This window comes from Cucumis melo, chromosome 5 (genome assembly GCF_025177605.1).
Source record: "Cucumis melo cultivar AY chromosome 5, USDA_Cmelo_AY_1.0, whole genome shotgun sequence".
NCBI classification, from domain to species: domain Eukaryota; kingdom Viridiplantae; phylum Streptophyta; class Magnoliopsida; order Cucurbitales; family Cucurbitaceae; genus Cucumis; species Cucumis melo.
In genome coordinates, this window is record NC_066861.1 from 22,223,096 (window position 1) to 22,236,210 (window position 13,115).

The 13,115-nt window shown below is 30.3% G+C and overlaps 1 protein-coding gene and 1 long non-coding RNA gene across 3 annotated transcripts; one reads left to right on the forward strand and one right to left on the reverse strand.

Annotated features, from left to right (window-relative positions):
- Positions 1-208: 208 nt before the first annotated feature.
- On the reverse strand, positions 209-619 carry LOC103492578 (uncharacterized). The gene is made up of 2 exons (XR_538285.3): positions 473-619; positions 209-397 (listed from the first exon to the last, which is right to left on the reverse strand). It is a non-coding gene; the product is annotated as an uncharacterized LOC103492578 (long non-coding RNA).
- Positions 394-5,013, forward strand: LOC103492569 (protein CHLOROPLAST IMPORT APPARATUS 2). Of its 2 annotated transcripts, none has more exons than XM_008452988.3 (3): positions 394-2,103; positions 2,764-2,926; positions 4,620-5,013. In XM_008452988.3, the coding sequence occupies exons 1-3, from the start codon at positions 1,000-1,002 to the stop codon at positions 4,640-4,642; spliced, it is 1,290 nt and encodes a 429-aa protein (XP_008451210.1). In that variant the 5' UTR covers positions 394-999; the 3' UTR covers positions 4,643-5,013. The 2 variants fall into 2 exon arrangements, with proteins under 2 accessions (XP_008451210.1, XP_008451201.1); XM_008452979.3 differs by having other exon boundaries at positions 2,764-2,922.
- The last annotated feature ends 8,102 nt before the right edge of the window (positions 5,014-13,115 follow it).

Here is a 13,115-nt window from a genome sequence, read left to right on the forward strand (position 1 = left end):
TTTATTGTCTGAACATGTTCAAAAGAAAACACATTCAATCCAAAGTTTGATTTCCTAGTATTATTATGCCCTATGTCCTCATATTAATATTTTGATGCACTTGAAACCATCAAATTATTAGAGAAGAAAACACATCCAAACCAAACAGACCAACTTTACTATTTCAGATGTTTTTCTTTTTTCTTTGATGAATAAGAAGAGGGGTAAATCAGGGAAGTTAGAAAATATATTAGGGAATAATTGTTTCATTGAGACATAAGAAATAATAAATAAAAAGCATAATAATTGGAAGGATAAAAAAAAAAAAAAAAAGGTGAGTAGTCCCCACCGGACTGCAGAAACCGAGTCTTGTCTCGTCTTGTGTTCTCTTCTATCTAGTAATCTCCATCGCCCAAAACTGCAAGAACAACACTCAAAGCGAAAAAATAAATCTACAAGAAAAAAAAAATAGAGAGAGAGAGAGAGAAAATACCTGTTTGTTTGTCTCTGCAGAAATGGCTATATGTACAGCACACTCAACGGATCTTTCCCTTTTATTATCTTCCTTCTCAACTTTCTCTTCACTTTCTTCAACTTTTCTCTCTGTTTTTCACAAAAATTCAAGGTGTGTTCATATTTAGAAATCATACTCTTTTCTATTTCTTTTTTGGGTTAATTCTTTGTTTGTTTTTGTTTTTTTTTTCTTTTCTTTTTTTCTTTTTTTTGTTTGGTGGAGATTTTCCCATTTTCATGGAGAACTTCCCAAATTCCTTCTGGGTTTCTCGGGATAAGAGAGAAAGGAAGTAAGATTTAGAAGGAAAAGAAAAAAGAAAGAGGAATTTTGGTTTTTGGGGGTTTTTGTTTTGGGTTTTTTCATGGTTTAGGGTTTAGGGGTTTTGTTCATCTTATCAATTCCTTCAAAAATATTCCAAGTTTTTTTTTTTTTAATGGAATTGGGTTTTTCTCAGTAACCAAACAGAGTTTAGAGGTTTTCTTGTTCTTGTTGTTGGTTGGAATTCAATGTCTTCTCCATGTATAAGTGGTGGTGGGAGGGCTTACAATTTCGATTTAGAGATTGTGAAATCTCCATCTTCTTCATGGACAAGAACTTCACAAACTTCATCGCCATCTTCAACTTTATCAGAGTCAAGCAACAATACAACACAGTTAGCAATTTCAACTCGAAAATTAAGAACACCACGAAAACGCCCAAATCAAACCTACAACGAAGCTACAGTTTTGCTTTCAACGGCCTACCCGAATGTTTTTTCAACCAAACATCTTACCAATCCGCGAAAATTCACCAAATCTCACGATGATTCTTCTTCTCTCTTCTGTGAATCTGCTGAATTGCTTTTGCCTTTTCGAGTAATCGATAGTTCTGGATTTCTCCTTCACCAACCGCTGCTTGAAGAAAAGCCTAATTCCCAAATTCATTCCAAATTGACCAATCTTTGGGAAAATCGACCGTGTTCTAGTCCTGGAGAGATCGATTTCCAACCGAATTCCATGGAGATTGAAGAGATTGAAGATTTCGATGCGGAATCGATTCTTGACGAGGAAATCGAAGAAGGAATCGATAGTATTATGGGGAATCTGAGTGTGGATAACCTAGAAAATGGTAATTCAACGCAAGATTCTTGTGTGAATGCGAATAATCATCAACGGAATTGGAATTGGAATCCAATCGGTTTAGGATTCAACCAGAAATTCGAATCTGGCTTCGGATTCCGTAAGGGAATCGAACGAACAGCAATTCGAGGAGTCGATAATGGAAACTGGTGGCGATTTCCGACTGTCGATGTAATCGAAATCTCTCCAAAACTAAATCCAAAACCACCAGCTCCGGCTCCGGCACCGACTCCAACTCCAACACCGGCGGCCGTCTCGACGAAGAAGAAGAAAAAGAAAGTGGAGAAGCTTACAGTGATTGAATCAAAGAAAGCCGCAATTCCATTACAAAAGGAGAAATCAGAGAAATCAGAGAAGCCAATCCCGAAATTGAAACCTGCTGGATTACTTCTGAAATTGAACTACGAAGCCGTGGCCGACGCTTGGTCTAGCAGGGGATCTCCATTTTCCGATGAGATTCCAAGTTCCGATACGGCGGGAAGTGATGTAAATGTACGTCTCTCATTCCGCCACCGAAAATCAAAACCCAAGAAACTTTGATGCAATAAGAAAAATAAATAAATAAATAAATAAAATAAAAATGCTTCCTTCCCTTCCCCCCCGGAGTTTTAGGAATCCAAAATTCTTCCTTTGTTATTGTTTCTTTCATTCCTCCCTCGAGAAAAAGAAAATTAAAACAAAATTAGTAGTGGTAAAATTACATTATTAGTCTTTGTTAATCTTTATAAGTCTCTAGTTTTTTCCTAATTTAAATTTTAGGTCAAATATTTTTTAAATGTAGTTTAGTTTCCGTTATCAATGGTTTGTCATATGACAACCTAATCTCTAAATACATTAAAAAAAATTATTAGTACAATTAATTTAGGTTAAATTAAAAGTTTCAAAGCTACCCATTGAATTTGTTTTGTACGACAAAGGTGAGGAATTGAAAATATTTTGACTTTGTAATTATTATATTTAGAGTGTTGATAGATTTGGTTGTCATGAAAAAAGGGAAATCTAAAAGGAAAAGAAAAGAAAAGAAAAGAATAATTTAAGTATTGAATGGGAGGGTAATATGGTAAATGACAAAAAAAGAAGAAAAAGACGAAAATATGGTTTGATTGTGAAGGGAAAAGAACTAAAAGTGAGGGTATATTTGGAAATTGGCAGGCAAGGCTGGCGAATATAGATTTATTTACGGAGGGTGGAGGATTATTGAGAGAAGCCAGCGTGTTACGGTACAAAGAGAAGAGGCGGACTCGGTTGTTCTCGAAGAAGATAAGATATCAAGTTAGGAAAGTCAATGCAGATGGACGGCCCAGAATGAAGGTATGTATGTGAATCTCTTTTTCTTTTTCTTTTTCTTTTTCTTTTCAAATATCTTCATTTTTCATTTTTTATTCTTAGGTTTCAAATTAATTTAGAAAAATATCTCAAATTTAATCCTAAATTTGTTAATTTGGACTATACACTTCTTAATTTCATTGTTACACTTACTTAACCTTAATGTTGTAGTTTTAAATTCACTAACTAAGTTTAATTACAATAAGTAAATTTATTTCATAAACTCATTCATTTCAATACAAATTATTTTTCTTTCATTGAAAACGTTGTTTGACCAACAAACCAATTATTCATTGGATAACCTTCTTATAATTCATATCTAATTGTTTTTTCAACCAAACGTAAATTTCATAAAATAATTTATTATAATGGCAGGAAGTAATAATATAGATTCTATTTATTTTCTATTATTTGTTTTTAAACATTAATTTTTATAAAACATACGTGTGTTTTTTTAACTAATTTATTTTTTAAAAAAACTTATTTTTAAAATTTGGGAGGAAAATTGGAAATGTGAAAAAGAAAGCTTTTTTAAAAAGTATTTTTTTGGTTTTACAAAAACATAAGACAAGCAAACATATATAGATTTTGTTTTTAATAAACAAAAATTTAAGAACATCGTCTTAAAAATATAAAAATAAAAAAAGAGATTAAAATATTTATCAAGTTTTGAGTTTAGTTTTAATTTAATATATGTAAAATGTTATGTCTATATAAAATGTTGCAATTTTAGCTGTGAGATTTAATATATATTTTTTCCAATTTAATTGGTTCTTGAGATTTGCACTTTCAACCTCCATTCTTTTATTTAAATATTCACTTTTAGTTGTTTTTGACATTATTTGTTAATTAGTTTCAAATAATATGAAGTAAAATTTTAAATTCAGTTTTAATAGCGTAAAATTGTTAACTATAATTATTTTAAATTAATTAGTGGATCTCAAACACATAGACAAAATTTTCGAGTGAAATGTAAATTGAAACCTATGAACTTATTTGAAAGAAAACTTATATTTTTGGAGTAAATTTGTAAAATTTTGAAATCTAATTGAAAATATACCTAAAATTTAAAAATCAAAACTTCCTTTACTAACCATTTTACATTTTTGTTTTTATTTTCAAAATTCTATTTTTAAATTTTTGTTTACTAAAAATAATAACACTGAATTTGTTTTTTTTTTCTAAAAACAATATGTATATTTTTTAATTTTCTTCGTAATTTTAAAAATAAGTTTCTCATTTTAAAAAAGTGAATTAATTACCAAACAATTGCTTTTTCCAAAAATTAATAAAAATATATAATACAATTAGAAAGATTTTACAAATATAGAAAAATTTGAATTTAGTTTATTTTATTAGGGAAAGATGCCATCAATGAACCATATAATCTTTTATAGTTTATTAGTATAAATTCTTTTATAATTACAATTTATTTAGAACAATGTTTTATACTTAATTATTAACTTCAAGAGTGATACACATTAGGAGGAATATTAACTTTTACACATCAGTAGTTATATAGTTTTGAAAAAGAGAATGCAGTTTTGGGTTAATTGGTTAAAAGAGCTATGAAATATTTTGTTGCAAATAGTTATAGAAAATGTAGTAACGAGTTAGAAAGAAATTATATGATATTAAATGAAAGGGATGATTGAAAAGACGTTTTCCTTTCCTTTTGGCAGGGGCGTTTTGTGAGGAGACCTAATTCAAGCGGCCATAGAAAAGAGATTGACACTTCCCTTTAGGATTCCATTTTTGAGTTATCGGCTTCACTTTTTCTAGACCCACCTTTTTCTTTTTCACAATTAATTATTATCATCTTCTTTTCTTTTCTTTTTTCATTTTTACTTTGCATTATATTTTCCATGATTAGTTTTTTTTTTTTTTTGCCTTTTTCCAATTCCAGAAAGCTCAATGAGAGAATGGCCACTAAGTAGATGGTCAGAGATTCAATAAATCTAGGCTTTTTCTTTTTTCTTTTTAAATATATGTATCTTTCCTTTTTGGAGTTTTGTTTTATAGTGTCTGAGAAGAGGCTCATATATGTTTTAATTTGAATTTCTTCCTTTGGTGTAATTTGCAACTTATTAATTTTGGACATTCATAGTTTAGAGATAGTCAGAACTTTATTTATATATTTAAAAAAACCTACTTGACTTTTTAAATTTGAAATTGTGCATACATTTTATTATCCACCCAATATTTTAAAACGTATAAGAGTAGTTTTCTAAATTTAGAGATAATAGCTAAATTTGAAATCTTAGTTAAAAGGATATAAAATAGAAACAAAAAAAAAAAAAAAGGAAAAGATATGAAAAGAAATGTATATTTCATAAGAATTATTGCTTTTAAAAAATTAAAGAAGTAAATGCCATAATTTATATTGGGATAAGAGAAATAAAAGAAAGAAGAGAAAGACATGAAATATAAAGAAGTAAAATAGAGAAACATTAGTTTAATTCTCTGTAGAAAAAAAATCCAAAAAACATAATAAGATAATGGTAATATAAATATATTAAAATAGGAATGATGGAAATTATAGTGTATTGATAAGAGGGAAAATAGTCATTATTTTAAGATATAAGTGCAAAGAGGAAATATTCAAATTCTCCCATCATTGTTCATTTGAATACAATATAGATATACAACATATAGATTAAAAGAGACCAAAAGAACAAAAAAAAAAAAAAAAAAAAAACAAAAGATTTTCACTAAGTCTCTTTTAGATAACATAGATTAATTATACATTGCATTACAATTTGTAAAACTATTTCATAATTCTACTTATAATTTTAGATATAAATTCGGAAAATAGATTCTTATTTGTTTTTCAAATCACTAGAAGAAATATAGGCTTTAATGTCGGTTGGAAAAAATGCAAAATGAGCATTAATGTCGGTTTTTAAAAGGCGGATGTTTAATGTCGATTTTCCACCGACATTAAAGAGTAAGCTTTAATGTCGGTTTTAAACCGACATTAAAGGTCCGCCATTTTGAAAACCGACATTAAAGGTTCATTTAAATTTTAATTTTAATAATTTTATTTTTTTAAAAAATAACAAGCTTTAATGTCGGTTTTAAACCGACAATAAAGGTCCATTTAAATTTTTATTTTAATAATTTCATTTTGTAAAAAAACAACAAATTCTCTCTCTTACTTTACTCTTTCAATCTTCTCCCACTCGCAAACCCTTTCTTCTCCAAATGGAATCTGTCCATTTCTTCTCACATTCTCACCGGTGAATGCATTCCAATCTTCTCACGCCGTCGCCGTCACCGTCGCCGTTCTCACGCCATCGCCATCGCCGTGGACGTCTTCGAATCTTCTCACATTTTTTGATTTGCTTGCATGAGCTTCCCCCCAAATTCCCCTTTTCATTTTCTTAACTTTCGGTGAGATCTCTCCAATCCTCTCTTGGATTTCATTTTCTCTTCATTCTATCAATTTCAAATACCAAACACTCTATTCTCTCATTTTTCTTCTACAGTTCTAAAGATAGGACAGAGGAAGATGATGAGGAGGATGATCGAGAGATTGATTCACATGAAGAGGAAGATGGTTAGGGAAATTTTGGCATTGACGCCACCATTGTAGCTTTGGAGGTTAGGGTTATGGAACCAGCTTGAAGTAGAGTTGGTGTTGAAGGTGACGGGATGCGATTTGTGAGTAGTGATTTTGATGATGCTGACATTTTCGTCACCGACAACAAAATAGTTCCATCTCATCCCGCTAGTTACAACGTAGCGGCTGTTGGCAGTGGTGAAGAAGGTAAGTGGGATTTTCAATGTTTCCTCATACTCGCTCATTTCAATTTTTAATCTCGCTCGCTCTTTGATCACCCTTCCTCGTCGTTGAAGATCAGAGCGTTCCTTTCCCCTCCCAAATATGCTAAAAGAATATCGCCTCCTTCTTCAATGACTTCCTTCTCCTCCTCGGTGGCTCACCGTTATTTTCGTCGGATGTCACCACCAAATGCTTCCTACTTGGAGAGATCTGCATCTTCGGTTCCTTTCGGTGTATGTAATATTCAGGGAAGTTGTGCTTCTAGTCACATGTTCCTTCACAGTGGTAACAGCTGGGAATAACACCAACTCTTCCAACAAAAGAACAACCGGATTTGTCAAACCCAATACCAAACCACTTGAGCTATACATATTATTCACAAAAAAAAAGAGAATTAAAATTAGAAGTACTAAAAAAGAGAGGCCAATACAATGTAATTGCCTTGTATATTGCTGCTTTTCTAATTTGATTGCGTTTCTATTTAATGAATTTTTAGTTCAATTTGGGTAATGGATTCCAACTGAATGCTGTGATGAGTTGTTTTTTTTTTGTGTAACTGGGGAAGAAACAAATAAACATCTTTCCAATTTCCAAAATTCTTTCTGTACTCATTCAAAGTTTATTCTCTGTTTGTAATTGAGTCTGTTTTTTTTTCTTTTTTTTTTCTTTTCTCCAGGACTTTTGGCACCAAAAGATTTTCAAGGTTGGACTCGGAGATTAAAGCTGCGGTAGAGACCAATGAGTAAGCTTCCTTAATTAAATGCAGTCTCTGAAACAGTAATTTAATCTTAATTACATCTAAACCATGTTTTGTTTGTTATTAGTTTTTCTTAAGTCATTGCTGCGGCCGGAGAAGCTGAAACACACAAGAGAGGGTCCATTGGAAATGCATCAATAATAAGTTGATTTTGGTTGTTCCATATGGAAAAATTCTTTGAAGGGGTCGTCTTAATGTGGTTAACAATTTTGAATAATCATTGGATGTACAAGTGAGAAACTCAAGAGGATGAATAGTTTATCTTGTAACTTCTTGATTTTCAATTGTGATAAATTGTCTTGTATTTGTGGCATTTGGTTCTTGAAATTTTGGAGGATATTGGGCTAAAAGTATCGATTACAACGAGAGCTTTTAACCCTTTTGGAATTCATTTGACTGGGGATTAGGCTCTGCTGCATTGCTTCTTATAATGTGGAGTTGCTTTCTTAGTTTAACCTCCATGTCCTGCCTGGTTTACGTTCTTCTTAGTATGGTATATTCCTCTCTGATACGCGATAAAAAGTTTTTTTATGTTATTTTGGGTTATTTCAGAATTAGGATCTGGATGTTGCTTGAAATGATAACGAGATTTATGAAGTTAAGTTCCCAACGGCAACAATTGGTTAAATGATTGACTTGTGGCTAAAACTTTACATTGGATCTTCACTGTTATAAATTTGACAATTGAGAAGCTAGAGATGTTTAACATTCCATCCACAAAGGTTCATACTAGTATTCAACTACCTTACTTTTCCATATAATCCTTGGTGGTGCCGCTGTTTTGCTACTCGTGGTTGAGTTAGGGTTACGATGAATGATTTAGATTTTATTTTCATGATGTAAGTTTGTTGAAAACATCACTGTAGAGGTACTTTGAGGTTTATTGTTCTGTTAATAGCTGACTCTTTGGTATTGGTAGCCGTTTGTAAAAGTGCATCTTTGACTCGAGAATTCTCTCATGTTCCCTTCTCTAGCGTATAGTCCTGTTCTTTGAATTACGATCCCAGTAGATTTACAATGTCATGGAAGTGGGCAATAGTCGATATATTTTCAAGTTACTTTCATAGAATTATTTGTTAAGTTGCTTTACAAGGTTCCTTCTATTTTAGTTTAATAGTGTAATACGTCAATAAAATGAAATTTCATTTCATTATATTTATAGCTTAGTCCACTGTTTCAGGGAGCTGCAGGAGTTGCTGTTCAATATCTCGGTTACACTTCTGGACTTTTTATTGTGGGGCTCTTTGCTATTCTAGTCTTGTGGATGTATGCTAACTTTTGGATTACAGGGACGTTGTTTATAGTTGGAGGTACAAACTTCTTTCCATAAATTGGGCTCTTTGTAATTACCAGTTTAGTCTCATAAATTCATTTAGATTAGGGTATGTTCTTGTTGATAGGGTTGAGACTCCATTTCTTTTCCCTCCCTATGATACATGTTTCTTTTCACACTTCTCGTTCTCGGTTTCCTACACAGACACATATTAATAATTAAAACTGTGGTACAGAGTTGACTACTAGATCTTTTCCATGGTTGTGGTTTGTGTGTCTTCATAGTAGCCGATAACCATAGTTTACTTCTATTTTTTTGTGATTGAAGGTTCAATGTTCCAATCTGTGGTATGACTTTCCACAATGCCATAACTTTTTCTGTAATCAGCGGGGTAAAAAGGAAAAAATAAAAGCATCTTCCACATGTATTTCATAAATAAGTCTATTGGAGATAGTGGGGGAAGGGGAAGTATGGCAAAATTTTCACCATATTAGATGTTATGTTGACTGAACAAGTGCTATTTTGCATACAAATGTCGTCTGTGCATCTTCCAAGATTGATATCCCATCTGTGAATTGTCACGAAGGTGTTACAAAGAGTATCAACTAATTTCTCCTTTTGTATGAAGTTACATGTACGAATAAAATGTCCATAATACTGGGAGGGAAGATGTTTATGGGCATATTATCTCTAATATAATTATTTTAAATTTAGAAATGACAAGTAGAGAAGATAGATGTTTCTAATATTTTCCAAATTTACTGCACACTGCTTGTGGTGGTTGCAATGAAGATCTATATGAACTTTTTATACTTCTACACACGACTATTCACCCTTATGCCCACTTTAATATCCGTTTCCCATAAGAGTAAATTTTCTTGATGAATATGTACTCCACTTAAAGTAAAATGATGTCAGAGGCTAATGAAATTCCTTTCCATTTGCTTTTGATGCCAACATTCTAGTATTTAGTCACTCCTAGAATCTCTTGAGGAAAAATTGTACTAATGTTTGTCTTTTCTTTTAGGCTGTGCTTGTGCATCCTGATAAAAATATGGGAAGTCCATTGGCGAGTGAGTCATTTAAGAAGCTTCAATGTGCATATGAGGTAATTTTCATTTTTTGTCTTAGCTTTCTGTTTCTTCAATCATATCTGCTAGAGAGTTGAGTGGCTCTTCATCACAATTCTCAGAGGATATGATGTATGTATATCTAAAAGGTAGGCGTAGGAAATATTTTTCATGTAACAATCAACAGGATACCATATTTATTATTTATTCACAAAGTTCATTGTTGTTTCTAGTTTGTTGCCATATTTTTCAGTCAGGTTATGGCAAGGAGGAAATACCGCTGGCTCTGGTGTGGTGTTTTTTCTTTTGAAGATTAAAAAAAAAATCTTTGTGATATGTGGTTTGCTTGCTTTGAACGACCTTTTTTTCTCTTAAATAAGTTGGTTTCTGTTTTTTACTTTTTTGTTTTGTTTGTGATATGGATACTTAGTTACGTAGGTTTCGGTTGCGAGACTTTCAATTATAACTAGGTCATAAAATTGTTACTTATCAATTCAACCATCTTGATGTCTTTTACAGGGAGATATCACTAAACAAATGACTGCAATAGAAGAAATGGTTGCAAGTGAGTACAATTAGCCAGACCCTTATCTTTGTGACAAGATCTTGAAGATGGTCATTTGTGAAGCGTTCTAGTTTGCTATTAGTTGCAATTTTAGTTATTACTCTCTCAATATATTCTTTTTCTTTCTTTCTTTCTTTTTTTCCAAAGGATGATCAGTGTATAATAATTAAGCTTCATAATTACTTTGTATTTGGAGCCAAGTTGTATATAAATGTACACATTATTAAGATTTCATTTTGTATATGTACAAGTCAAAGATTTCATTTTTAACTATTTGGTGTCATACAAAATGGACAATAATGCAAGGATTTAATAAAAATAAATTTGAAAAAACGACATTAAAGACAGCTTTAATGTCGGTTAAAAAAAAATTAAAGACATCTTTAATGTCGGTTATCCACCGACATTAAAGATAAACCGACATTAAAGGCCTTCAATAACACCTTCAAAGATGTCGGTTTATAACCGACATTGAAGGCCTTTAATGTCGGTTTATAACCGACATTAAAGATGTCTTTAATGTCGGTTATAAACCGACATTGAAGCCCAACCGACATTAAAGCCCTTTAATAACGCTCGCAAAGATGTCGGTCGCCAAGTGACATTAAAGGCCTTTAATGTCGGTTTTAAACCGACATTGAAGGTCAAATTTCTTGTAGTGAATTCTTTTATTGAAAAAAGAGAATACACCTTTTAATTCATGAATTTTAGATTTGTTGTATTTAATCCTCCATTTTCAAATGTGATATTTTAGCTCATAGTACTTAATTAAGTTAGTGGTACCTTTGGTTCTTCTATCTATTTTTTTTTTGTTGTTGTTAATTTATGCCATGAAAGATGAAAGTTGAAGTGAGATTGATATATTACTAAAAAAACAATGTTTATAATAAATAAATTTCCCTCGACATGCAAAATGATGCAATATGTAAACTACGTTTTTACTTGAAAGTTGCATTTCACTGATATTAAATACATATATATGAGATATGAAGAATTATGTCCCATCTTGAAGAGTGACATTTACTGGACTCACAATTACAATGTATATAAGATATCAAGAACCATGTCTCATATTAAAGAGTGGCATTTCGTAAGCTCAATAAACATTTAAGTTTGACAAGTTGTATCTAGTCTAAAAATGATAAGATAGAGACTCGTTAAAAAAAACAAACGAAAAATAAAAACAAAAGATTCTCTTAGATTTGAACAATTTTTATGTACGAGAAATGAGTCATGTGTATTACATATGTTTTTGAACTTTGTAGTGTGAATGCTAAAGTATTTATTTATTTTAAATTGTGAACGTGAAGAATCATGCTTGACTTATTATAGCAATGTTTTTATTAGCCACAAGATATAAGTTTATTGAAACAGTCTATACTACAAAGTTTACTTTCTTTCAATACATAATACAACGAAATCTCTCTTGAAGAATAGAAAATATTATTACATAAGTAGTATAAATGAATTAGAGATATTATCGTGACGAAAAAAAAAATCATTAACAACTTGATTTTGTATTTTTGAGGTTTGGTAGGAATTCAAATATTTATTATTAGATGAAAGTCATTAAGAAATGTGAAAGAAAAAAAAAACCAATGATATAAAAAGTCAAAAGGAGACCTTAGAAAATGTATTAGTTTAAGAAAACATAGAAAAAAGTAGCCATTTTTGGTGATCATTGCCCTATTTTGCAATTGAGTATCTTGGACATCCAAAATGTTCAATCACATCAACTTTTATAGATATTTATGGAAAACCATTCTAAAATTAGAAAAAAAAATTAAATTAATACATAAACAATTTACACTTTTAAATAAATTAAAATGCTAATATCTTGTATTATATGTTCAATGATATAAACATTTTGTTTTTCTTTTATGATTTATCAAAATCTTTTAACCATATATATGATATAAATGTTGACGATATTGCAATGACAAACTCATAAACATGCATGAGTCTACCAAGGAAATTTAGTATTTATAATTTTAAAAGATATAATTTAATTTAATTACTTAATTCGATAAAAATTTCACAAATAATCTCTATAATTTAATAAGATTTTTCGTAAATAGTCTATATTGGAAAAACTATTTACAAATGTTTTTGATCCATTCGTAAGAGTTAAATTTACGATTATAAACCACAAAGATTAAATTTGAACTTTTTTCAAACTATAGTAAACTAAACTTGCAATTCAACCTAAAATTTAAGAAAACCACTTCAAAAGTTTATTTTTAAGAAAATGACAACCGAAAACATACCAGTTAAATTCAAAGTTAATAGTATATATAGTAACATTTTTAAAAAATTACAAATATAACAAAAATTTTCAGAATCTATCGATAATATAAGTTTTTACTAATAGACCATAAGAGTATAGGATGGACTTTACTATATTTATAATTTTAATAAATGTTACTATATACTTAATTATTATCTCTAAAATTGATACTCTTTATAATTAAATTTACTAAAAAACTCTATTTAGAAGTGTTCAGTGGTTGATAAAGTTGTAATGTAATAAAAATATTAGGTTTGAATTGAAGATCTTGAATCTAAATTATAACATAAAATTCATTCAATTTCTCTAAAGTGTTTGGTTAGTGATTCAGAAAATGTTTAAAAAACAAAAACCTATTATATATATATATTTTTTATATTGCAAATATAATAAATACTATAAGTAATTACGTGTATATTATGGAATGTGAAGGGATCCGTAT